Here is a 26,699-nt window from a genome sequence, read left to right as displayed (position 1 = left end):
TGGCCTTTCTTCTCCACAACCTCCTTCATCACTAGCCCACCCCTTCTTCCTCTAGTCTAAGTAAGCACAGTTCACCACACACACAGGAACTTGTTCTTGTTGTATATTATACTATTTATTGAAGAACTTGGAATTATTGATAGAGATGCCACTAGTTTACATTGAATAATTTGGACATGGGGCTAGACTTCTTGCCCTCTCTCCTCCAATGCAAAGAAGTATGTTGTTAGGCCTATAAATAAATTTATGGGGGGGATGATTAAACAACTAAGAACCTGACTATAAATACTTCCTTTCTAGTCACTAAAGCATGTCACTTAAGGAATAAATATTTTTGTTAGCCTAGCCCAGTCAGGATATTGCATGTAAGTTAGAGTAATAAAATTGCTTTTTTAAAAAAACAAGTATCTTCACATCTTCTCAGAATAGCTGCTCCTCATTAATCTTAATTCCTGAGGTTTCCCTAAAAGGATATTTCATTTTTTCTATTCAACGTCTTGGTATCAGAATTCCCTTGTATTTCGGGCTGTGGCTAACTCACTATAAACAGCCTTCATGCATACTTGTCTCTCCTGTTTATTTAGTAAATAAGAAAAACAATTTAACACATCCTTGTATAGAATTACTAAGGGACCTAGTAATCTTAAAGTGGTGATTGGAATTTTGAATTATGAGTCTGTTTTTCACATTTGAAATAACCTCATAGCCATTCAGCTATAATTTCTTGTTTTAATTTTCTTACTTTTTTTTTTTTTTGGTGAGGAAGATTGGCCCTGAGCTAACATCTGTTGCCAATCCTCCTCTTTTTGCTTGAGGAAGATTAGCCCTGAGCTAACATCTGTGCCAATCTTTCCTCTATTTTGTATGTGGGTTGCTGCCACAGTATGGCTTGATGAGTGGTGTAGGTCCACAGCTGGGATCCGAACCCAGGGACCCGGGCTGTTGAAATGGAACACACTGGACTTATCTACAACACCACTGGGTCAGCCCCTGGTTTTCTTACTTTTTAAACCTCCTCTGAGATGACATGACACCAGTTTGCTTTTCTATAAGAAGTGCCTTAATATTTGTTGAATGGCTCAGTGGGCAAATCTGTAAAAATATTATGAGTGGTAAAAGCACAATGAACAATTTTGTAAGACAGTGTGGCATTTTACTGGACCAATGACTATGTTATCTCAGCGTGTTTGTCAGCTTTTTAGTGCCTTAATGTCAATACAATTGAGACAGAACTGGAACCGATAGGGATTTATTATAGAAAATAGGAAATATGATTTGATCATGGGATTGTTGGGAACATACAACAAATAAAAACACACCTAAACAAATAAAGAGACCTCCCTCAGTCTCTTGGTCTTACATGATTTTAGTCCCTCCAGTGCTCTGGAGCAAATGCATCCTGCTTGTCCCATTGTGTAGAAGGCATTTTGAAGGAAGCAGGAACTACTTTGTGCCTTGAAACAGACTGACATCCTAAGCAGCTGCAATGGCCGTTTCTAGGACTCCTCATGAGAGGGCTCTTTGAGCTCAGTGGCTGATTATGGTCCCAACAGCTTGTAAATCCAGTGAACATATGGCTGGGCAGTAGCATATTGCACTGTCATGCACTTTACCCTGCCGCAGTTGATCCATTAGGTGGAGCCCATCTTTCCCGTTCAGCAACGCTGCGAGACTATGGCTTCAAGGATTCAACTGTGTCAAGACCTGTCTCCTGGCTCCGTGTGATCATGTTTTCATTTCTTATGCTTACTTAGCATTTTATGGTATTGCGCAAAGCAACTACTTTGGAAAATTTTAACAGTGAAAACACACTGAAATTGCTATCAGCATATCACACAGTGCTTTGTCAATAATGCAGTTGTACTGTGAGGGGTGTTCTTAAACTGCTGTGTCTCATTGGTCCAGATTTCTAAATTTGCAGATTAACTCCAGCAGTAGGACATATCAATAGATTTCCTTTTGTAAAAAATAACTGGTTAGCCCTCTTGGTATGGTTTATGCTTTCAGGAAGCCATGCACTTTTATTTCTTTGAGATAATTGTATCGGTGTGGTCTGTTCATTTGTGGCTCACTTTTGACTTTTCTTAGCAAATATCCTAAGGAAACATTACACTTCAAGAAATGCCAGCAAAAATATGAGTCAAAATTCTTATAAGTGTTTAATGCTCCTTGACCTAGTAATACTGCTTTGGAGAATTTATCCTAAGGAATTAAACAGATGTGTCAAAGATTTATGAGCAAGGGTATTTATAGTGATATTATAACAGTGAGAAATTGGAAATAATATACATGTACGACTATAGGGAAATGGTTAAAATATCATATACTCATATGTTGAAAAGAACCTGCAACCATTACAAGTCATGTTTTGGAAGAAAACTTAATGACATAGGAAAATATGCACAATATAATGTTAAGTGAAGAAAACAGATGGAGGGGAATAAAAGTGATCATCTCTGGATTGTACAATTATGGGTACTTTATGATTTTCTGTATTTTCAAAAATTTCTGAAATGAAAACAAAATGCTTTTATAATCAGAAAATAATGAACACCATATATACATCAATGTAAATCTCTAAAAGAAATCCCAGCAAAGCTAGGGCAATTTTAGCACCTAGCTCTCAATAAATGTTTGTGGGGTAGGTAGACAGATGGATGGACAGATTAATGAATGACAGTTGACACTTGTAGGTACTATCATTGAGTTTATATGACTGAAGAACTAACAAATGAAGATTTAATTAAAAGGAGAAAATTTCCAGACCAGTCAGCAGTTTGAAGGATGACATGGAAGGTACTGAAGGAGTCACAAAATAAGTGAGTGGCTGACAGCAGCCAAGTAGTTGTGGTCTGGCCTTGGGTCCATTGCTGCTCTTGTTGCTCAGCTGTAAACACCATGTTTCCTCTTGTTCTATGTGTATCCTTGAAGTATCTCTTATGCCTGCTGTTTTCACTGGTCTCTATTCACTTTGGCCAGTGACTGAGCAAGTGAGAATGAAATCAAAGTCACGAGTTCATTTCCCATTTGAACCAGTGAACACTTCTCTGTGTAGGGAGAAGATATCCCAAGGCTAATTAATTCTGGCTGGCCAGCACTCAGGGATGGCCTTATTGGTCATGTGGCCAATCAGGAAAGTGTGGGTAGATCAGGGCAACCTGCTTCTAACACTTGTGAGACCACTCACAATGCCCCTGTACAGAGGGCTGTGTGTTCTTATGTTCTTGAGAGCAGTCCTCTGAAACTGAGGAGTGCTATGCATACTGTTAGCTACCCGAGGAATTAGTATAAAAGTTAGTCGTGTCACAGTTTTTATAAATGGGACCGGTTGACCTACATTCTGTCCTATGAGGTCTTAATATCTTTTTCTTACTTTGATCAAATTGCTGAATGGGATTTGGCTTCTTTGCAAGTCCATCAGGAGACAACAGTGGATGCATGAATGAAATCTAAATGTTTCCTCTCCAGTGCATTCCCTTATCTGTGAAGGAGCCTGCGCCAAAGAAAGCCATTAGACTTTTGCATAGCATTCTGTATCCTTGCTCTTGGTAGCTTATTAAACACAGTGCTCTTATATGGTTACTCTTAAACCCAAGTGTATGATAATAGTGACTTGTTTGTATCTGCTCTGTCTTGATCCTGCTAATGTATTATATTTACTGTTTGTTTTAACCTGTCACCTCTCATCACTCATTTTCAAAAAGCTTATTCAGGCATTGAGGAATTCACAGTTTGGAGCCTAATTGTCCTTGCCCTAGAGGTCGTAATATCTACAGATATGACAGACTCCCTTAAATTGGTCAGTTGGATGTTTTAATATTCAGGATTTTTAAGGAAGAGGAAGAGAACATTTTCTGAGCATTAAACAATGTGCTGTAGTTTACTAGGCATTTTCACCTACATTATCTGAGTTAATTCTCAGCATAACCGTATAAGGTAGGCATTATTACCCCAATTTTACAAATGAGGAAACTGTAGCTTTGAGAATTTAAACAGCTGAATCATAAGTTGAACACTAGTCTGTTGGACTTCAAAGCCTGTGAATTTTCCACTGCACATACTGACTCCCAGGGATAGCAGGGTTTCTTAGACTGAACCTAATAACACAACAATCACCTAGCTTCCCATCAGCTCCTGCCTTTCTCCTGTAACTTATTTCCATTACCTGTTACCTCAGCAAGATCAGTCCTTTGCAGCAAGGCCAGGAGAGTAAGGTTTGAACCACCAATAAGGAGGGCATTGATTTGAGCCTGCTTTCAGTTCTGTCCCAAAACACAGTTACTGTTTGTGTTTTACCTAGTTTGAGTAACTCATAACCCAATCCAAGAGTGTGCCTTATTGCTGGCATAACTGGTACTTGCTGGTGCTCAGCACTTCAAGGCATATTGGGTTCCATCATCCACTTGAGAGCCAAAAAGTTCTTCAGTTGTAGGAACACAAAGCCTACTATGATGAAGGCAAGCACAGTCCTCCTCTGGGCCAGAGTGGTAAGCAGAGCAACTGGAAGAATGCCTACCGAAGGAGAGTTGGTATGTGTTAGAATAGATCAGTGAGAAATAGGCCTTTTGGGGTGAAGGTAAAGGGTGAGGAGAGGGAGAAGGGAATTTTTAAGAGTACAAAATTTGAAAGGGATGATCATTAATCTCTAAACAACTAAGGAAAGCAAGCTCCGGTAGTTAATCTAAGACTGAAGGGGAATTTAAACCCAAGTGCAAAGCATCTTGGTATGGTGCCATCCTTTTGAGAGGAGGATGGCGGATTCCATCCAGGTTCTGAACATTGTAGTTTGAGATTTGAATGGAAATTTTCATGGGCCTCTTGGAATTAGCCATTACACATTGGACTCATGTGCATCCTCAGGCCCTCATTTCAGAGATATTGAGGGGTTAGCCTTCCAAGGTGGTTTTGGCACCAAATCCCAGACAAATTAATCCATACCCTTTTGGTTTCTTCTTGCCCTCTTTTGTTGTCCACTCAGCAGCTTTCTAAGGAAATAATCTAGTTTAGGGCCTTAAGACACAAACTTTCTAGGAATCCACTTTGGAGATCAGGAGGTTGAGGAAAGGGTTACAGGGAACCTCAGGAAGGTTGAGTGTCATTCCTGGGTGTCTTCCCCATTCTTTTCTTGAATTTCTGCTGCCAGGATTGCCCAGAGGAAGCCTGAGCATAGTTCCCAGCTGCCGACAGTCATTTTCTTTATCCACAGAAAGCAGGGTGAGGCACCTGCTCCTCAGCTGGTCTCCCGGACCAGTTTGGAGGCGTACTCTTATGTGACTAAGTTTCTTAGGAAAATGCAAATTTGGGAGTAAATGAAAGAAGGTCAAGCTCTGAGGAGTAAAGTGGGTCCAGTGTGGAAAGCTTGGCAGTGCCTTTCTTGGTACCTACCCCTTTCCTTCTTCCTTCCCTTACACTGTCTCAGAATTTGTGGTTTATCATCAGCAAGTAGTTACAAGTGACATAAGAGCCCAACTGAGGGGACGGGGCACCACAGAGTTAGAAAGGTGGTGGTGGATTGGGAGGGGTAATAATGGAAATAATCACAAGATAGGCTATTTCCCAAAGAAACACTGTTTTGAACACCATGAAGTGTGGGAAAAGACAAGCTTTAGAATCTAATTCAGGTTCCTACATTTTATGCACACTCACTACGTAAGATGTCCCATTTACATTGTGGAGGGCAGGACCCATTTTACAAAAGCAATCACTATAGTAAACAGTTAAAAAGAACAGAACTTAATTTCTCTAGTGCTGTGCTGTCCAGTATGGTAGCCACTAGCCACATGTGGCTATGGAGCATTTGAAATATGGCTAGTTTGAATTGAGATGTTCTGTAAGGGTAAAATACACATCAGACTTCAAAGATTGAGCATGAAAAAAATAGTGTAAATTTTTAATATTGATTACCTGTTGAAATGATGTTTTGGATATATTAGGTTAAATGAAACAGTAACATTAATTTTGCCTCATTCTTTTTTTACCTTTTTAACATGGCTACTAGAACATTTAAAATTATATATGTGGCTTGCATTATATTTCTGTTACACAGTGCTGCTCTAGTGTATTCAAAAATATGACTTGATTTTTAAGCATCTTTTCAGTAGTTCATTTCTTGCTTTAATTAAGTATACCTGTACAGGAGAACCAGACTCATTGCAAAAGAAGGACAGAGAGGAATGGAGATTTGCAAACGGGGAAACTGACTATAAAAAACGTCAGCACTCTGCCTCAGTTACCTCTCAGTCTGGAGTGAGAGGGTGCAGGGAGTGGTCAATTGCCTGAAGCAAGTGCTCTCATTCTCCTAGCTCCATCTGATCTAGTTAGGGCCCAGAGAGGGGAGGGAGAAGGCACTTTGAAGCTTTTCTGCCCTTACCGTCTTAGCCATCAAGCTGTGCGTGGGAGATAGTGGCGATGTGATAGGAACTTTCCCTGGGCCCCTCTGGGGCACCATCCCTGGCCGAGAGAAGGAAGAGGAATGAGGTGAGCCGCTTCTTCACTCCCAAGGCCATCTGGTAGAGCTGCTGCCGCACCTCCTTCTGCCAGTAAGCGTAGATGAGTGGGTTGAGCAGGGAGTTGCTCACACCAAGCAGCCACAGGTACTGTTCCAGCACTGTGTAGAGGCGGCACTCCTGGCAGGCCACCTGCACAATGCTGGTGATAAGGAATGGGGTCCAGGACAGAGTGAAGGTCCCAATGAGAACAGCCACTGTGCGGACAGCCTTGAAGTCACTAGGAGTCCGTGGAGGCCGGTAAGTTCTGGCCGTGGCTCCTGCATGTTCCATCTTTCGGATCTGCTGGCTGTGCATGGAGGCAACCTTGAGCATGTCACAGTAGAAGAAGACAAAGAGGAGCAGGGCTGGGAAGAAGCCAATGCAGGAGAGGATCAGCACGAAGAGTGGGTGAAACACAGCAAAGAAGGTACAGGGGCTGTGGTAGGTGGTCTGCTGGAATATGGGGACTCCAAGTGGGAGGAAGCCAATGAAGTAAGACAACAACCACAGCCCGGCAATGCAGGCCCCAGCCACTAGCCCATTCATTATCTGTAAGTAGCGAAGGGGCTGCTTGATGGCAAGGTACCTGTCGAAGGCAATCAGCATGACCGTGAGGACAGAGGCAGCTGCGGAGGAAGTGACAAATGCCATCCGAAGGCTGCACAGGGTCTTCTGTGTGGGCTGAGCTGGAGTGGAGAGCTGGTCTGTGACTAGGCCAGAGATGGCCACACCAAGCAAGGCATCAGCCACAGCCAGATTCAAGGTGAAGCAAAGACCGGCACCATCATTCTTGTGGATTAACAACAGCACAGCTATGGCCACTAGTGCGTTAGCGGCAATAATGAGGGAGGCCAGGCCAGCAAGGATCACTCCAAATAGGAAAGATGACTCCATGTCTTGAAGTGGCAGGATTTCCACTTACCAGGGCATGCTGGCTCTCCAGCTCATATTCTCACAGGCTGGGGAAGAAGGAGCTGTGGGTTCAGAGCTGCCGCACAGTTCTGATCATCACTGGCAGTCCAGGCTGGCAGCTCTCCACCTTTGGGATCCTGCTGGTCATTAAGAAGAACCTACTGGTCACCCTCTCTTTTTCAGTCCTCAGCCTCTTGCCTCTCCAGCTCTCTGAAGGCAGCAATTCCAGAGCAGACCTCCCCCTGGGCCCTGAGCTAGTCCCTCCCCCTCCAGCAACCAAGTTACTAGACAACTCCCAAGTACCTGGTACACAATGTCTTGCCAGGCTCTCTCCCTTTACTGATGCTTCAGGGACTTTGTTTGGAGGGACTGGGGATTCATCATGTCTCCTGTCTCGCAGAAGATATAATTGACTCTAATCACACTTTTTCTTCCTCCATAACTTGATATTAAGTTTCGACTTCCTTTCTTCCTAAACCTCAAGTACTACCTTAACAACTAATCTCAGCTTGATTAAGCATTTGCTTAATAACTAATTTTCAGTTACTATTATGACTGCTTTTAATCAAGCAAGATGATCATAATCAGTCAAAGTGGGAAGTGAAGGCAAGCAAGCTATTTCAGGGCACACCATACTTTCAGGGGGGTTACCACACATTTAAGCTGTTTCTTATCTTTTGCTTCCTAACACCTCAGATTCTAATTCTCTCAAATAGGGTATGCTGTTCCCCTGTATCTCATCCCTCGGAACTCAGTTAGTTGAGGATTCAAAAGGGGAGGAAAAACAAGCAGAGAATTTTTAATAGCTGTCATTCAGTTTAGAATAGAGCCCGTTCCCCGTCTAAAGCTGCTGTCTCTTGGGTCTACTCATTGAGAACTTTCTCTACACCATGTCGGGCCATGTCTCTGGTCATGAGTAGTCACTGCAAGCCTTGCCTGTCTTGATCCTGTAGAGCTATCTTTGGGACAGGAGAAGAGGAGGTGGATTGCATTCTGGAAAGTGAACTAATGTTTGGTTGTGGAATTTTCCATTTTCCAGGGATAGGGTGGCAGTGTTGCTGAGGTAGGTGAAATGGGCTCAGGGAGGGCAGCTGTGTATGTCACTCCTATTTTAGGTTGTATATCCATTTGCTCGGGTGCATTAGAACTAACCTTTTGCCTGGTACTCTCATCTTGGATACCAAGAAGAGAGGGGTGGGGAGAAGAGCTATTAGAAGCTTATTTACTCAGTTCAGGTGAGAGCACAAATGGGAAAGATTAATGTTTTAAGTGAGGGAGTGGTGAGCAAGATGCAGAGTTGGAGGCAAATATATTCCAGGATGTTTTGACAGTCTGAGAGGGCCTTTGGCAGATGACTCTCCTACAAAGAATCAGAAAGGCTTTGGTGTGGGGATTGGGTTTTCCAGTTGCCAGCCTGAGGATAGTCCTTTTAAAATTATTGTTTACTTTTTATTGAGGTGACATTGGTTTATAACATTATATAAATTTGAGGTGTACATCATTATATTTCGATTTCTGTGTAGGCTACATTGTGTTCACCACCCGAAGTCTAGTTTCCATCCATCACCATACACATATGGGCTTTTACCCGTTTTGCCCTCATCCCTCCCCGCCTCCCTTCTGGTAACCATCAGTCTGTTCTCTGTGTCTATGTGTTTGTTTCTTGTTGTTGTTTTTATATTTCACAGAGAAATCGTACAGTATTTGGCTTTTTCTATCTAACTTATTTTGCTTAGCATAATGCCCTCAAGGTCCACTCACGTTGTTGCAAATGGCAAGATTTCGCCTTTTTAATGGCTGAGTAGTATTCCATTTTGTGTGTGTATGTGTGTGTGTGTGTGTGTGTATAGGCACTTAGGTTGTTTCTAAATCTTGGCTATTGTGAATAATGCTGCAATGAACATAGGGCTGCATATATCTTTTCAGATTAGTGTTTTTGTGTTCTTTGGATAAATGCCCAGCAGTGGGATAACTGGATCATATGGTAGTTCTAATCTTAATCTTTTGAGGAATCTCTATACTGTTTTCCATAGTGGCTGCACCAGTTTACATTCCAGCCAGCAGTGTATAAGAGTTCTCTTTTTGCCACATCCTCTCCAACACTTGTTATTTCTTGTCTTTTTAATAGTAGCCATTCTGACTGGCATGAGGTGTTATCTCATTGTAGTTTTTATTTGCATTTCCCTAACAATTAGTGATGTTGAACATCTTTTTATGTACCTGTTGGCCATCTGTATATCTTCTTTGGAAAAATGTCTGTTCAGATCCTCTGCCCATTTTTTAATTGGGTTTTTTATTGTTGAGTTGTATGTGTTATTTATATATTTTAGATCTTAACCCCTTATCAGATACATGATTTTTAAATATCTTCTCCCAATTTTTAGGTTGTCCTTTTGTTTTGTTGATGGTTTCCTTTGATGTGCAGAAGTTTTTTAGTTTGATGTAGTCCCATTTGTTTATTTTTTCTTTTCTTTCTCTTGCCTGAGGAGACATGATACTCAAAAAGATACTGCTAAGACCCCTATCAAAGAGCATACTGCCTATGTTTTCTTCTAGGAGTTTTATGGTTTTGGATCTTACATTCAAGTCTTTAACCCATTTTGAGTTAATTTTTGTGTATGGTGTGAGATAATGGTCTACTTTCATTCTTTTGCATGTGGCTGTCCAGTTTTCCCAGCACCATTTATTGAAGAGAGTTTCCTTTCTCCATTGTATGTTCTTGGCTCCCTTGTTGAAAATTAGCTGTCCATAGATGTGTGGGTTTATTTCTGGGCTCCCGCTTCTGTTCCATTGACCTGTGTGTCTGTTTTTGTGCCAGTACTATGCTGTTTTGATTACTATAGGTTTGTAGTATATTTTGAAATCAGAGTATGATACCTCTAGCTTTGTTCTTTTTTCTCGGGATTGCTTTGGCTATTCGAGGTCTGGTGTTGTTCCATATTACATTTTAGGATTCCTTGTTCTATTTCAATGAAAAATGTCATTGGGACTTTGATAGGGATTGCATTGAATCTAGAACAGTTCTTATTCTTTGGTACATCCATTTAAGAGGCTGATTTCAGTTGTTTAGCACCTGGCCTAATTTTATACCTGGATGTAAGGTGTATTTTTGTTTCCCCAGCCCTTGACTCCATGCATGGAGTCGAGATGGCCCTTTTTATGCCTATGCTCAAACTCAAGTGTTCATCAGAATCCCGTGGAAGGCTTGTTAACACCCGGATTCTTGGGCCTCACTCCCAGAGTTTTGGCTTCATTGTGCCTGGGCTGGGGTCTGAGAATATTCATTTCTAACAAGTTCCCAGGTGATGCTGATGCTGCTGGTTCAGGGCCCCCACTTTGAGAACCACTGCTCTAGTGCAATGGTTCTTAGCCTTAACTGTGCAGTGGACTCACTTGGTCATTCCAAAAATATTGATGTTTGAGTCACACACCAAGAGATTCTGATGTCATTAGTCTGGGGTGTGTCCTATGCATCTGGAGCTTTAAAAGATCCTCAGGTGATTCTAATATGAAGCCAGGGGTGAGAATCAGCGTTCAATGGCAAAAGCACAGGCTCTGGAGTCAGGATACCTGGGGGCCAGCCCAACACTACCTCTATGATTTTGTTTGGAGAAATGTCTTCACCTCTGTGACTTAGCTTTGGCTTCCTCGTGTGTAACATGGGGACAATAATACCTACCTCACAGGGTTTTGGGGATGATAAAATGAGGTATGATGGATATGAAAAGGCTTCATGAGCTGTAAAATATTACACAGATACTTTTTTTGAGTGTCTTCTTTCTAGTCTTTTGTTAATCAAAGTGTGTATCAGATCCAGAGCATTGGTGTGACCTGAGAGCTGGGTGGAAATGCAGAACCTCAGGCCCAGCTCAAGACCCACTGAAGAAGAGTCTACATTTGAACAAGATCTCCAGTGATCTGTATGCACATTAAAGTTGTCCTTTCCTCTCTCCCACTCTCAGGTGCCTGGTTGTATTAGTTTCCTTTTCCTGCTGTAACAAACTACTACAAACATAGTGACTTAACCCAAATTTATTATCTTACAGTTCTTGAAGTCAGAAGTCCAAAGTGGGTCTTACAGGGCTCAAATCAAATTGTTGATAGGGCTGCATTCCTTTGGGAAGCTCTAGGGGAGGATAATTTCCTTGCCTTTTTCAGCTTTTAGAAGCTGCCTGCATTCTTTGGCTCATGGCACATCACTCCAACTTCTGCTTCCATAGTCACATCCCCTTCTCTGGCTTTGACTCTTCCTCCTCCCTCTTTTAAAGACCTTTGTGATTACATTGAGTGTACCTGGATAATCCCTGATATCCTCCCCATCTCAAGGTCCTTAACTTAATCAATCTGCGAAGTGCCTTTTGCTGTGTAAGGTAACATAGCCACAGGTTCCAAGGATTAGGATGTGCACATCTTTGGTGGTGGTGGGGGGAGAGGCATTATGCTGCTTACTACACCGGTATTTTCTGCTGCCCAGGTCTCTTCTCCCTCCATCCTCCAACAAATGCTCTTCTTAGTTTACTCTTCCTTTGCTTGTTCCCTATATATTTCTTTTCTTTTAGCCATCAACACTTTCCTGTTTTCTCTCTTGTCCTCTCATGAACCCACAAGCTGAATCGAACTAACTTAGGCAGCCTAGGAAAATAGTGAGCTCTCAGTCTTTGGAAGTAAGCAAGCAAAGGCTAAATGCACGCCTTTCAGGAAGGCCTTAGAGGAGATTCCTGTAGTGGTGTAAAACATCATTATTCCCATTGAATTGTCTTTGAGTCCCTACACAATCTGTTTTTGATGGGCCCCTGGGAGTTTTTTCCCTTCCCTCAGCTCCCTCCCATCTTTCTTAGCTACCCCACCTCTTTGTCCCCTTTGGTCTTTCCTACCCCCTTTCCCACACCACCACGTGGTCTCAGCTGTGTGTCCTAGGGGTGTGCCCATGCCGTAAGGTCAAGGCCACAGAGAATGTGGTTCCTCCTGGGAGGTCGGTGGCTGGTCCTTGCGGTCCTGCCCCACTGGAGCAGGCTGAGAGCTCTCAGAGTCTCTAGAGTGGAGCACTGAAAGGCATACAAACCAGGATTGAGAAAGGGAAGAAGGTAAAGTATGAGAGGGCTTATTCTCTGGTTAAGCTATCCCATAAACGCGAAGTGCCTTTTGCCATGTAAGGTAAAAGGATACAACGGGGTACTTCATCCACCCTGAGGGCATGGGACTGAGGACCAGGAGTTTCAGCTGGAACGGGAGTGGGGGAGACACCAGGCTTCAGCAGAGCCTGCCTGTGGAGCCAGGCCCCCATGAGAGGAGCTCTAGGAAGATATCTAAGACAAGTTGTGCCTGATTTCTTGTGGTGCCTAGAGCAGCCGTCTGCCTGTAATGGTTTAGCTGCATCTTCCCCAAGGACAAGCAGCGACATTGAATATCTCTTCCTGAATCTGGTTCATGCATTACTATGAAATATTATGCAGTGATGTGAAAAGAATGGGATAGGTTTATATGTCCTTACAGAGAGACCTCCAAGACATCTTGTTGATTGTTACATCTAGTCACACATCAATATGCAAAGTCTGGACACCCTTATGAAAATAAAACCCCAAACTCCAGCTATACGTGTGTATAAATGCATAGAAAGGAGATTGTTGACAGAGAATGAATAACTTTGAGCAGGGGGGTGGGATTGGTGGGGGTGAAGAGTGGTTGTCACAATATATATTGACTTGTTATATATTTTCACAGTGAGAATATATTCATGTAATTTCAAAAGAAAAAACCCTCCTCAAAATTCTCCCTCCCTATTCCAGCTCAGGCACCATTTTGCAAAGGCCTTTTTCAGACCACACAAAAATGCACACACACACACACACACACATATATACGCACACATATGTATGTACATATATAGTTATATATTTGCTTTTGCTTTTATTGTTTTTACCTGCCTGTGCTGCAGTTGTAGAAAGGTGTGTGTGTGGATTGGGAGAAATGATAGGGCAAGACAGGGTAGGAGAATCAGTATTTGAGGCTTTGGTCTCTTCTTGGAGTGGGAGGCACTTTGAGGAAACAGCCCTGGACTTCTGGGGCATCTGAGCCTTCTTGTAGCAATGATGATACCAGCTGACATTTATGGGGCCTTTAGGTGCTGAGTACTGTGCTAAATATACAGCTTAGATTCTCATTTAATCAATAATTCTATAAGTTAGGTACTATTAATACCTCAATTTTACAGATGAGGAAACCAAGGCACACAGAGAGGGTGACTTATTTCCCTAAGACTGTACAGCTTGTAAGCGATATGTGTTGGAAATTTGCAGACAGGCAAGAAGCTTGTGTGGGACAGCCAGCAAGAGCTTGTCCTGACTCTTATCCACCATGGAGACTGCATGTAGTCCCCTTTTCTTGCCAGTTTGTGCCTCTATGCCTTTGCCCATCCTATTACCTCTGACCTTCAAGCTGACACTTTTATGCTTTGGGTTTTTTTCAAAGGTGCTTGAGATGAGACTAAGTGGAAGCCTTTTTTTTTTGTCGCTAAAGCCCAGCCATTGTGGAAAATGAGGATCATTTTTACCCTGAGCCCAAGGAAATCTATAAATCTGGACTCATGTGTACTTCTTCAGTTATCTCCCCTCTCTTGCTTTCCATTCGTGCTATTACCTGTCTCTTTTAGCACCTTAATATCTTTCATCTGCACAATTGTTTGCTAACTGCTCATCCTCTCTCCCCATGCTAACATCCCCCTTCCAGCATGTTTATTGAGTGCCTTATTCTGTGCTAGTTACTATGCTCAGACAGAGATTTTTCATACATTCAAGTAACACCTTGTGAGCTAGATGTTATTATCTTCAGGTTACAAGAGTAGAAGGTGAGGCTTGAAGAGGTGAAGGGACCTACCCAAGGTTACCCAACTAGGAAGGAGTGGCAGAGCTGGGGATTGGAATCCAGTTCTCCTCACTCTTGGTCCAGTGGTCTTTTGCTACTCCGTGTTGCAGAAGCCTAGGTGTGGTAGGCTGAAAATTGATCCCAAAGATGTCCATGTCCTAGTCCCTGGGATCTGTGAATATGTATCTTATATGGCAAAAGGGACTTTGTAGATGTCATTAAATTAAGGTTCTAGAGATGGGGAGATTATCCTGGATTTTCTGGGTGGGCCCAATGATATAATCACAAAGGTCCTTATAGGAGGAAAGTGGGAGATCAGAGTGAGCAGTATTAGGGGATGTGATGACAAGCAAGAGGTTGGAGTGATGCAAGAAAGGGATCACAAGCCAAGGAATGCAGGTGGCTTCTAGAAGCCAGAAAAGGCAAAGAAACGAATTCTTTCCTAGATGCTCCAGAAGGAACCAGGCTTGCTGAGACTTTGATGTTAGCCCAGTGGAACTGATTTTGGACTTCTGACCTTGAGAACTGTAAGATAATAAATTTGTGTTTTAAGCACTAAGTTTGTGGTAATTTGTTACAGCAGCAATAGGAAACTAATACACTGAGCTAAAGGGTTAATATGAGGAGACAATTCAAAAACTGGGTACTGGTTATATTGCTGGTTGGCTGTCCCACTGCCCAAGAGACATTTAGTTGTGGTACTACAAAGGTTTCTACTTAGCCAGGAAAGGGCAGATTGCTGGCCTGAGATGCCAAAATGCCAATGACCAGGAAGCCCAGCAGAGGGCAGGCACCTGCGGGGAGAAAGCAATCCTTGGAAAGGCTTTGCTTCTGTCTAGCTATACAAATTGGAAGGGTCTCTAAAAGGAAAGATCCTGCTAGGCACTTCTGGGTTGCTGTTGCATCTTAGCTGTGCCGTCATGCAGGCCAGAGGAGCATGGTGAGTATGAAAACCTTTTCATCTGCCACTCAGAGCTCAGAACCTTCTTGCTCCTTTTATTTATTTATACTGTTGGGACTGGTACATCGAAATCCTTCCCTCCCCTGCAGAAAAGGAGTTGGGTAATGAGGCACACACATTTTTGGTTAATCCCCATGGTTTGTGGAATGGGGTAGGGCAAGGGGAGAAAATATATATTCAATTAATACTTCTTGCTTTTTTCATTGAAAGTCTTTCTTGAAGAACCTTCAAGAAAGACTGCACTCAAGGGGCCATTCTAGCCTGAATTTTATATTGCAGTCCTCCAACTCTCAGACAGCCATTTCCAACTTTTTCCTGAGGGAGAGCCGAGGGTAAGATCTGGGGGTTGCAGAAGCTGAGGGTAGGGTGCTTATAACACTGGCTGGGGGTATTTGGAACCTGAGAAGAAGATTATTATTAATATTAGTAATACCTACCTCTTATCACACACACTTTATGTGAATGATCTCATTTAATCCTCAAAACATCCCTGTGAGGTGATATTATCACCAATGCACAATGAAGTTAATTGAAGCCAATTGGCCAAGGTTTTACGGCTAGCAAATGGTGGAACTGGGATTTGAACTTAGGTCTGCCAGGCCTCAGAGTCTATATTCTTCTCACTATGCCACCTGGTCTCTCCAGAAGGTAAGTTGCTGACCAGCGATAGAGTGAAAGCTATGTGGCATCATCCTACAGCTTTGAAAAGCTGTGCCCAACCTCATGGGGGATGCCAGCCCTCACCATGCTTAAGAAGAATGCTGCCAGCCTACATGCAACATCATTGTGACTTGAGCCAAGACAGGCCCGCCATGGGCTTCATCTCTGAGGTCATTGCTTGCCTCTCAGATCACCCATCTACTCTAGTCTTTACAATGATGTGTCTCAGTTATCTGGCTTCTCTGCCCCATGGTCTATACACTCTTTTCCCTAATCTGCAGACTGTCATCCACTCCGTTGATCAGTGTTTCACCTGGCATTCCTGCTAACTGGCTTCTTCACCTTGGCCTCAATATGTCATCCTAGGATCTGACTCAGCAACGGAACACCTCACAAAAAGTCTGACTCAGAACAGTGAAAATGACTGAGAGGAGGGTAAAAGCTGACTCTTTTTCAGTCTTCATTCAACAAACATTTACAGCTAACTCAATCAATGTCAGGCATCGTCCAGGAACTGGGGGTCCTGTAATAGACCAGGCTCGCACCCATGCCTCACTTCCCAAAGGGACGAAGCGAGAGACGAGAGTAAAATCCCCGGGAGGAACGAACCCCTCCTGGAGGAAAGCCTGTTCCCGCGCGAGTGCGCACGCGCCGCACCCCTGGAGCGGCCGAACTCTTCCGGCGCAGCGCGAGCTCCGCCTAGTCCAATGGGGACGCGGCGCCCGGGTCGCGCGTGCGCCCTGCAGCCTCGCCCGGAAGCGAATGCCTCGGTGCTGAGCGCGGACTCGCGGAGATGAAGTAAGGCCTCAGCTTGCCCCTGAGGAAGCGGGAGCGGGCCGCCGGGGTGGCCCACCGGGCTCGGGTGGCAGAGCGTCTGCAGGGCTGAGGGGCGGGAGAAGCGCGGAGACTAGAAAACTAGTCCCGTAGTTTTGCTCCCCTTCACCTCAGGCAGGCCGCGCTTACTTGTCGGCTTTTCTGCTCCCGCTGCAGCCCTTTAACTAAAGTGAAGCTGATCAACGAGCTGAATGAGCGTGAGGTCCAGCTTGGCGTGGCAGATAAGGTGTCCTGGCATTCTGAGTACAAGGACAGCGCCTGGATCTTCCTGGGTGAGGTCCACGTCCTCCTTCCGCAGAGCTCCTCACTCTCGGCCTGCTTCCTAGTACTTGAGCATTCCCGCCCTTCATTCCTCCCGACATTCATCACCCACTTTTATTTCCTTCTGCTGTCTGCCCATAACCTGGTTTTCTATATCTCTTTTCTCCCCCATTTCTAGTTTGCTCTCCCTGCCAAATCAGTGCCCGTGGTAGTTACTGTCTGCCGTTCACTGTGCTGAGAGTCTTGCCACTTGGTTTCTCAGAAACCAATATTATCACTCCCCGTCCCCCCATTACACATCTGAGGAAACTGTGGTGCAGAGAAAGTAATGGATTTCCTTAAGGTCACATAGCTAGTAAGTAGAACAGCCACAACTATGGGATTCTAGAACTCAAGGTCTTAGCCACCATCCAATATTACTGCTAACTGCCCGCACCCCCAGTCCCCCGCCACTCCTTTCCCCTTTGCTCAGAATTAATTTTCCTCGTCTAATTAGCTGCTGCGTACTGTCCGTGGCTGTATTACCATCTCTATATTCACTGTGTCACATCCAGTAATTTGACAGTTTGTTCAAGAGGTTGTTGCACCATTGTGCTAAGCCTTTTTTATATATATGTTTTGTATCTAATGTTTTCTCCTTGTTTATTTTCTCTAAGTTTTTCCATACTTTTTTTGTTGTTGCTGAAATGTAACTTTTTTTTTTTTTTTTAAAGATTTTATTTTTTCCTTTTTCTCCCCAAAGCCCCCCGGTACATAGTTGTATATTCTTCGTTGTGGGTCTTTCTAGTTGTGGCATGTGGGACGCTGCCTCAGCGTGGTCTGATGAGCAGTGCCATGTCCGCGCCCAGGATTCGAACCAACGAAACACTGGGCCGCCTACAGCGGAGCGCGCGCACTTAACCGCTCGGCCACGGGGCCAGCCCTGAAATGTAACTTTTAAATTATTTTATTGAGGTCATATTGCCTAATAGCAGTGTGTAAGTTTCAGGTGTACATTACATATTTCAGTTTCTGCATAGACTGCATCGTGTTCACTACCAATAATCTAGTTTTTACTTGTCACCGTAGATATGTGCCCCTTTACCCCCTTTTGCCCTCCCCATATTTTTTTTTTAAATTCTTTTAAATTTATTTTATTGTTTAATTCTTATTACACTGCTGTGAGGTAAGTACTAATATCACCATTTTACAGATGAGGAAGGAAACATTTGCATGGAAAGTTATTTTCTGTGAAATGCTTAACAATTGTCTTTATAATCCTTGGTCTTTGTGAGGGGGGGTTAATATTTGGCTATTTAAACTGATTTTGGATCTTAGCTATGAATTTGTGAGTAAAGGGCAGATGAGTTTAAGAAATGGTTGTGGAAGCAGAGTTTTGTGCTGGAAACTGTCTTCTTTGTCTGTAAGATTTTGCGTGTGAGGAGGATTAGTTTGGTTGGTGGTGACCCCGACCTTTCCAGTGAAAGTTAACCACTGCTTTTTCTGTACTAGTTTCGCCTTATATGTGCTTCTGTCACTGCATCAGACTGTGAGTTCTTTGAGAACGGGCCCTGTGGCTTACTCTTCTTTGCACCTTCAGTGCCTGGCCTAGTGCATGGTGTGTAGCAGCACTTGGTAAATGTTTGTTGAACTGAAATGTGGTTTTCTCTTCTAGGAGGGCTTCCTTATGAACTGACTGAAGGGGACATCATCTGTGTGTTCTCACAGTAAGTCCCCTTTCATTTCCTGCATTTCGGGTCATCAAAGTAGTTTGCTTCCATAATGCATTTTGTGGCATCACGAAAGCCATTTATTTTAATTCTAGGCTGACCGGCCTCCCTGCATGGGGAGGGCTGTAGCCTCTGCTCTAGTCTGAATCAGTCATAGGACATGGTTTCTAGAACTCTCCCAATGTGGAAAATCCAAGAAGTTGGATGATTTAGGAGGCTGTCGTGGGGATTCTAGTCTATTTTCATTCCTTTTTTACTGGGGCTTGTTCAGCCTGGTCTACACTGGAACACACTGGAACTCTCAGGAAGATACTATGTTGGCCCATCTCCTCGTGTTTCTACAAACTAGGAGTAACCCATGATAGGATCACAGGGCCCTTCTGGGCCCACACCTGTGTGGCATTGTAGGATTAGGGCAAAGCACAGAAGAATTGGGAAAAAAGCAAAAGGTTTAGGCTGTAGTTTGGTTTCTTTGTTTCTAGATGAGTGTAAAGTTAGTGAGGAGAGCCAGTCTCTTCACCTAGATGCTGAGAATCATGGGCTGATGAGGAACAAGAATGAATAGGAGAACCTTATAGTCTTCATTTTGCTATGAGACGATAGCAGTGGCACTGGGCAGGAGAGGGCCTTGGCAGCTCACACTGGTAGTGGCAGCTGGTAGGAGAGGGCCTAGGCACAACCCCAGAGCTACACAGAGTGGCTAGACAGTCCATAGAGCCAGAGGGCCTTGGCAGCTCATAGGAGCAGAGGACCATGGCCCCTGGGTTGTGTAGCTCTCAGGGGCAGAGGACGGTTGCTGAGAAGTCGGACAGCATGTACAGTCAGGGGACCATGGCAGAAGGGGTTGGGAAAGCAAACACAGCCAGTACCCCCGACAGAGGCATTGCCGTGGCAGGGGATGGTTGGGCCATCCCATAAGCAGAGGGCCCTCGCTGAACGGTTATGCAGCTTAGGGGGAAGCAGGTTCTGGCTGAGTGATTGGGCAGCATATAGGACAGAAGGCCAAGGGAAAGAAACTGGGCAGTACACATGAGAAGAAGGCCATGGTCGAGGGCTTGGGCAGTGCACACAGGCAGAGGGCCCTGCAGGGACTGAGGCTGCTTTCTCCAACTTCTGGGCATCGGGAAGTTCACAGCAGGTGCAGCCTATAATTTCCATCCCTTCGTGGTACCTCTCCTTGGCCCAGCCTTCCATCTAGGAGCTGTTTCTGTCTTATTTGCATTGAGTGATGATCAGGTAGTGTGTGTATTTATTCTAATTCGCTATTCTGGCTACACACATTGCTGTCCATGAAGATTGCCTTTGCCACTGATAACAGTGGCTTTCAAAAAATACTTTGTTTTCTGATTATCAAGGTAATGTATAGTCATAGCAGGAGAGGAAAAAGTATAAAGAAGAAAATAGAATGTACTTTAAGGAAAAACTGTTAACATTTTGGTGCATTTCTTTATTGTCTTTTTAAAAAATGATGGGCATTATTTCCAATATTTTGCTGTTATAAATTATACTGCAATGTACATCTTGGTATATACAATTTTGTATGCATCCTTGTTGGTTTCCTCAGTGAGATTACTGGATCACTATGTTAGCATTTTTAAGATATTTTATAAACATGCCAAATTGCACTCTGAAAAGGTTGTATCAATTTCCACTCTCACTAGAATGCCCATTTTTCTGAATCCTAAAAGCAATGGTTATAAAAAAATATTTACCGTATGGCTTCTCATTGTTATTTTACTTTGCCTTTATTTCATCATCAGTGAGGTTGAACATCTTTTCATAGATTTACAGGCCATTATTATTATTTTTCTTTCTAAATCATCTATTCATATCCTTTGCCTGTTTTTTCTTTTGGAGTATTCCTCATTTTCTTATTGATTTTATAAGAGCCTTTCATGTATTAAGGATATTAACTCTTTGTTATAACACTTTGTCATGTATTGTATTACTATGGACTTATTTTTTTTAATTTGATGTTTCCTACTACATTACCATCATTATTTCTTGATGCTCAAATTGTCCCAATTTGGTCTGTAGGAGTCCCTTCAAGCAAGCTCCTATATTCTTTTTTTCTTTTACTTTTTAGTTTGAAATAATTTCAGGCTTAAAATAGGAAAGTTATAAAATAGTATAAAGAATACTTGTATCCCCTTCACCCAGAGTCCCCCATATGTTAGCATTTTACCACATTTGCTTTATTATTTTTCTCCACTTAAATATATTTTTTTCTGAATCATTTGAGAGTCAGTTGCAGACCTGATGCCCATTCATCCCTAAATTCTTCAGTGTGTATTTTCCAAAACACAAGGACATACTTTTGTTTAACCTCAGTATAGTGATCAAATTCAGGAAATCAACACTGATAAAATAGTATTATTTTCTAACATATAGAATTTATTCAACTTCACTGGTTTTCCTGATAATGTCATTTGTCTTTTCACTTTGCTTTTTGCTATGCAAAACTATTTTTTCATTCATTCATATGTTTAAATTATCTTATGGTAAAAGTGACTTTTTGGTAAAATTGACTTTTTAGGGAGTGTACAGTCCTATGAGTTTTAATATATGCATAGATTTATGTAATCACCTCCACAGTTAGGATGAAGAGTAGTTCCATCACCCCAAACACTCCCTCATGCTGTCCCTTTATAGTGTACCCCTCTAGCATTTTATTTGGTGAAATTTATCAGTCTTTTATTGTTTCTGGATTTTGAGTCATAATTAGAAAGTATTTCTCCCCAGCCACCCATCTGTGTTCTCTTCTGGTAGTTGTATGATTTCAGTTTTATACATTGAAATCTCTGATCCATTTAGAGTTATTCTGATGTGTAGTGTGAAATATGGATCCAATTTCATGCTTTTTCAAATGGCTGTCCAGTTGTTCCAACAACATTTATAAAAAAGTCCATATTTTTCCCAGAAAATTGGAATGTCACCCTTATCACTTACTAATTTCCATATGTCCTTGGGTCTCTTTCTTGGCTTTATTCTGTTCTGTTGGTGTGTCTCTTCGTGTGCCAGTCCCACACCAGTTAGTCAGAGAAGCTCTTCAGGGTGTTTCATGTCTGGGAGAGCTACTCCCCGTCATTGTTCTTTTTGAAGGTTTTCCCAGCTATCCTTGCATGTTCATTTTTCTGCAACAACTTTACAATCAACTTACCTAGCTCCAGGAAAGGAAAACACAACTTATATTTTTAATTGGGATTATATTAAATTTAAGTATTAACTTAAACTTGGGGGAAGGTTGTGCCATCTTTATGGTGTTGAGTCATCCTGTCCAAGAACAAGGGATGTCTTTGTGTTTGTTCAAGTCTATGTTTGTGTCTTAAAGGAGTTTTAAGAAGTTTCCTTTATATAGGCTTTGTACATTGCTTGTTGTTAAGTTTATTTCTGAGTATTTTATCTTTTTCATTACTGTTATAAATGGAGTTTCTCTTTCATTATATCTTCTAACTGATTAGTGTTTGTATGTAAGAGGGTGATTTATTTTTGTCAACTGTATATCCTGTCAACTTACTGAATACTGTTGGTTTTTATCACTGTTTATCAGTGATTCTCTTGGGTTTTCTATACATACTATCATATAGAATCTTCAGACAGAGATAGTTTTACTTCCTCTTTTTTCATTTCTTATATGCATTTTCTCCTAATCGCATTGGCCAATACCTACAAAATTAAACAGTGTTAAATAGTTCCTGACCTTAGTTGAATCATCTCTAGTATTTTCTATTAAGTAAGATTCTAGATTTCAGGCCAAGGTATATGTATGTGATCATTTTATAATGTATCTATCAATTCCTATTTTATTTTTATGACTTCATTTTTTAATTTATGAAGCTTTAATTTATCTGAAATTTATTTTTGTACAAGGAGTAAGGTAGAATTTTTTTCTATTTCCTATTTAATTAATTTCTGCTTTTATCTTTATTAACTCTCATCTTCTTTCTTTAGATTTGCTTGCTTTTACATTCATTTGTTCTTTTTTAACAATAAAATTCTTTAAGGTTACAGATTTTCCTGAATATGGTTTTAGTTAACCCGTTAAGTTTTGGCATATATTCTTCTCATTTTCATTATTTCCCTAAAGAGTCTACCACTGATTTTTTCTTTATTTTGTTTTACTTTCTCCTTCATCCAGTTGTTAGCTAGGAGAGTAGGTTTCAAGTTCTAGTTTGTAGCATATTTTTTGTTCCAAATATCATTTCCAGCTTTATAACATTGTGATTGGAGAACATGATCTGTTCTATTTTTGGAGGTTGTTGAAGTTTACTATGAGACCTTATTCTATAGTCAATTTTAATATGTGTTTCGTGAATTCATGAGAAGAAACTGTCATCTTTTTGTAAGATTCAAATTTATCTGTATATCTACTAGGCTGACATTAATATTTGTTAACAATATAATTGTTATATTATTAATTATATATTTATTTGTATTTATATTAAATAATTATATGTTAATTATAGTAATTCCTCTGACCTTGTCTTTATCAACTTCATGTGTTATAAACTTAAGGTTGTGTGTTAAAATCATTCATAACTTTAACTATTAGTTTCTCTTTGTATTTCTAATAGTTTTTTTAATTAACATTTTTGATTTGTTAATTTATGCATAAAGTTTCATGACTTATACCTTTGTTATGTATTAGGATCTTTTTCATTGCAAAAAAGCTCTCCTAGTCCCATTTAATGGTTTTTTTTTTTTTGCTTTGAATTCATCTTTGGTCTTAATATTACCATCCATTTTTTAATTGGGTGTTTCTGCTATATCCTTGTCTAAATTTTTATTTTTAACCTTTATATGTCATCTTGTTTTAGATGTGTCTCCTGTACAAACTGTATTATTTGAATTTTGTTTTGTCGTCCGATCTGAAAGTTTTTGCATTTTAAATCAATAGTGTCTTACTCTTTTATAAAATAAATAGATATGGAGAGATTGTTAACATTAATCTGGTACGGGACAAGAAGACTGGCAAATCCAAAGGATTCTGTTTCCTCTGCTATGAGGACCAGAGGAGCACAATTCTGGCCGTTGACAATTTTAATGGGATCAAGGTGAGTGTGCTTACTAAGCTGGGATTTGGCCTGACTTCTCCTGTGTGTAGGGGTTTGGTTTCGTTTCCCACCTGATCGCCACAGGCTCAAGGACAGTACTGGTCAGTGGGGTATGTTGTGAGGGTTGCAGAGGTTTGGGGACACATTAACCAGGAAATGATCCCAGGAAATAATTCTGTTGGCTCATGACCCTGCCAGCACTTGTTCCTTTTCCCCATCTGTTAGCAAACCATCTTCCCAGAAGCATGGATATCGTGCCCCACGTCCCCAGCCAGGCGTCTATTTCTCCACTTTTGCTCCTCACACTCTAGTCTCATCTCTGATGTATTGGAGAATGAAGAGACTAGCAAACACTGCTCTCCCATGCTGTTCTCTGTTGGGGGGTTTTGGGACTCCATCATGGCTTCATGACCTAGGACATAGCTGTGTATGTCTGTCATATGTCTCCACTGACTTAGCAGTACTGGGCCCTGGAAATTCTCTAGTTAAAATCTGATGACAAATTCTACATAAGTAACTCATTCTGAAGTTTTCTCTCCTCTGTGCCCTCTCGCTCCCACCCTGGGAAGGGAGACATTGGGCTGAGAGAAGGAGATGGGGCAAGTGAGGCTTCTCTGTGCTCCGCATGGTCCCTGTGCTCATTTAGGAAAAGCACTGCAGTTGAGCGAGCGTTGTCACAGGTTGGGAGCTGACTCTTGACTTGGAGAGTGTGTCACTGATTGCACCAGTATGGAACAGCTGGAGGCTATAGGACAGGGTGGAACAAGGTTCTAGGCTTGATTTTTAAGAGGGCCCGCAGTCAAAGGAGTCACCATAGAAGGAGGGTTTTCAAAATGTGTTGAAATGGGGAATAGGATAGATGACAGAAGCTCCTCAGGCTTAAAGGTAAGAATAAAAATCTGCTCTTGTATTGGAACAACAAAAGCCAGACTTTTAAAATTTCAGATGACTTTGCCTATAGAATAAATCTGTATTTGCCTGAAAGTTTTTGTTTTAAGTGAGGGGTTAATTTGTTGTGTTGTTCACCCGGAGAGTTGTGATTCACAGTGTAAGTATCAGTGTGAGCCAGTTGTTCCAGTATGGTGGGGGTAGAGCAAAGTGTGAAGGCCAAAGAAAAGAGTGGTCTTTCCTAGATTCCTTCCCGCCTCCCAACCGTTGGTCTGCCTTGGCCTCATCCTAATTGCTGTATCGAGAAAGCAGCTGTAGCATTGAGCTCGATTTCAGGAATTCCTTCTAGCTGCCAGGCTTTTTCTTGGTATGTTTCACTGTAAATTAGTGTTACAGATTGAGGGTAATTCATTGTTTGTGCGTCTGAATTCTCTCAGTTTTCCATGCTGCTTGTGCTTTCGGCCAGTACTTCTCAGCCTTTTTTCACTTCTTGGCACACGTAGAACATGAAAATATTTGTGTGGCACGCTGGGGTGAACTGATGAGACTGCTAGGACAACTGCCTCAAGGGCTCCAGCTGGCCCAAGCCCCACTTGGCTGCCCTGAGGGCTGAGCGAATTAATATCTGGATATATGTGTTGGGTAGGTCTGCTTTAGAGATTTCCCCAGGAATAGAATTAGCAGGAAGGTAGTGGATGTTCAAATCGTGGCTTTCTGCAGCTGGGTTCAAATAGTTTGTTAGGAGGGCTGTCTGTGCTGAAGCATTGCTGTCTGTCTTAGATCAAAGGAAGAACTATCCGAGTGGATCATGTGTCTAACTATCGGGCTCCTAAGGACTCAGAGGAAATGGATGACGTGAGCAAAGGGCTCCAGGAGAAGGGCTGTGGGGCTCGCACCCCCTCACCAAGTTCATCTGAGGGCTCTGAAGATGACAAACCCACAAAAAAACACAAAAAAGGTAAAGCATTGAGACCCAAGGGAAGATTCTGGGTGGTCTTAGTGTTTTCTCTTCCTAGCATTCACTGAGAGTTGATAATCAGTTCTTAAGTGTGAAGGGGGAAGGTGTGGGGAACCTTACTTTAATTGGGAAAGGAGATGTATCAGCGGAAGGCTAATATTCTCATCTGAATTCTGTCCCCCTAATATTTATGTTGAAATCCTAACCCCTAGTACATCAGAATGTGACTGTATTCGGAGGTAGGGTCTTTAAAGTGGTAATTAAGGGTGGGAATTGCCTTATACAGCAACTTGACATATCAAGGGTGACAGACATCCAGCTTGGCTTCTTGGAGGCACTTTTCTGGAAGTATAGGCTGTGACTGCTTCATGCTGCTGCCAGGGATGCTTTTCTTTTACATCTCCTCCATCTTCCTTTTCTCATTGATTGAGCCCCTTTTTTCCTCCAGACAAAAAGGAAAAGAAGAAAAGAAAGAAAGACAAAGAGAAGACTGACCGAGAGGTACAGGAAGAGCAGCCAGCCTCCTCTTCATCGCCCAGAAGCAAGACAATAAAGGAAAAGGATGACCCTGGCTCGAAAAAGCATAGCAGCAAGAACTCAGAGAGGGGTCAGAAGTCAGAGTCCAGGGAGGTTCGGAAGCACCACCCCAGCTCCCCTGAGGTCAGGACGACTTGCCGCAGTGGAGCAGAGGAGCGAGAGAGGGAGCTGAAGAAGGAGAAGCCCAGGCACGAACACAAGTCCTCAAGCAGGAGGGAAGAAAGAGAAGAAAGGAACAGGGATAGAGACAGAGGCCGAAACCCAGATACACATTCTAGCTGGCACAGTGAGCGCTCTGAGGGGCACAGCCACAGAAGTCGAAGTAGGAGCCGAGATAAATCTCATAGGCATAAAAGAGCCCGGCACTCCTGGGACCAGGAGTCCTCTAATCCCAGTGACCGCAGGCATCACTGAAGCCGCAGCCCGTTCAGCTGCTTGGTAGAATTGGAAATGAGCTATGTTTCTAAAATGCAATCAAATTCAATTATGCTTTGACTGTTGCTATATGTAAAATCTCTGAGGCTGCATTGTTGTAATCTCTTGAGTGTAGAGTGAGTGAGAGAGCTATAGTTTCAA

The 26,699-nt window shown here is 42.3% G+C and overlaps 3 protein-coding genes across 3 annotated transcripts in view; 2 read left to right on the top strand and 1 right to left on the bottom strand.

Annotated features, from left to right (window-relative positions):
* SLC25A14 (solute carrier family 25 member 14) overlaps positions 1-14,759 on the top strand; it is a 51,465-nt gene extending 36,706 nt beyond the window's left edge. Inside the window, exon 10 of the mRNA XM_046672561.1 lies at positions 14,708-14,759. The gene's annotated coding sequence lies outside the window, so the exon portion shown is untranslated. The remainder of the gene's footprint in view (positions 1-14,707) is intronic.
* Positions 6,375-7,675, bottom strand: GPR119 (G protein-coupled receptor 119). Its single transcript, XM_046672564.1, has one exon. It carries the CDS (start codon positions 7,380-7,382, stop codon positions 6,375-6,377), a length of 1,008 nt encoding a protein of 335 aa, XP_046528520.1. The 5' UTR covers positions 7,383-7,675.
* Positions 14,760-16,557: 1,798 nt separating the features above from the next.
* On the top strand, positions 16,558-26,610 carry RBMX2 (RNA binding motif protein X-linked 2). Its single transcript, XM_046673168.1, has 6 exons — positions 16,558-16,680; positions 16,873-16,988; positions 18,632-18,683; positions 23,611-23,740; positions 25,409-25,586; positions 26,035-26,610. Exons 1-6 carry the CDS (start codon positions 16,676-16,678, stop codon positions 26,535-26,537), a joined length of 984 nt encoding a protein of 327 aa, XP_046529124.1. The 5' UTR covers positions 16,558-16,675; the 3' UTR covers positions 26,538-26,610.
* Positions 26,611-26,699: the final 89 nt, after the last annotated feature.

The sequence above is a fragment of the Equus quagga genome, chromosome 10, assembly GCF_021613505.1.
Source record: "Equus quagga isolate Etosha38 chromosome 10, UCLA_HA_Equagga_1.0, whole genome shotgun sequence".
In the NCBI taxonomy this organism is placed as follows: domain Eukaryota; kingdom Metazoa; phylum Chordata; class Mammalia; order Perissodactyla; family Equidae; genus Equus; species Equus quagga.
This window is presented reverse-complemented; position numbering and strand designations above follow the sequence as displayed.

What these genes read in the sequence shown, in the direction of transcription:
- GPR119 (XM_046672564.1), bottom strand. Translation starts at nt 7,382, where the DNA reads ATGGAGTCATCTTTCCTATTTGGAGTGATCCTTGCTGGCCTGGCCTCC.
- RBMX2 (XM_046673168.1), top strand. An exon ending in CAGCGCCTGGATCTTCCTGG is followed by an intron (nt 16,989 to 18,631) that starts GTGAGGTCCACG and finishes TTTCTCTTCTAG; the next exon opens with GAGGGCTTCCTTATGAACTG. An exon ending in ATCATCTGTGTGTTCTCACA is followed by an intron (nt 18,684 to 23,610) that starts GTAAGTCCCCTT and finishes TAAAATAAATAG; the next exon opens with ATATGGAGAGATTGTTAACA.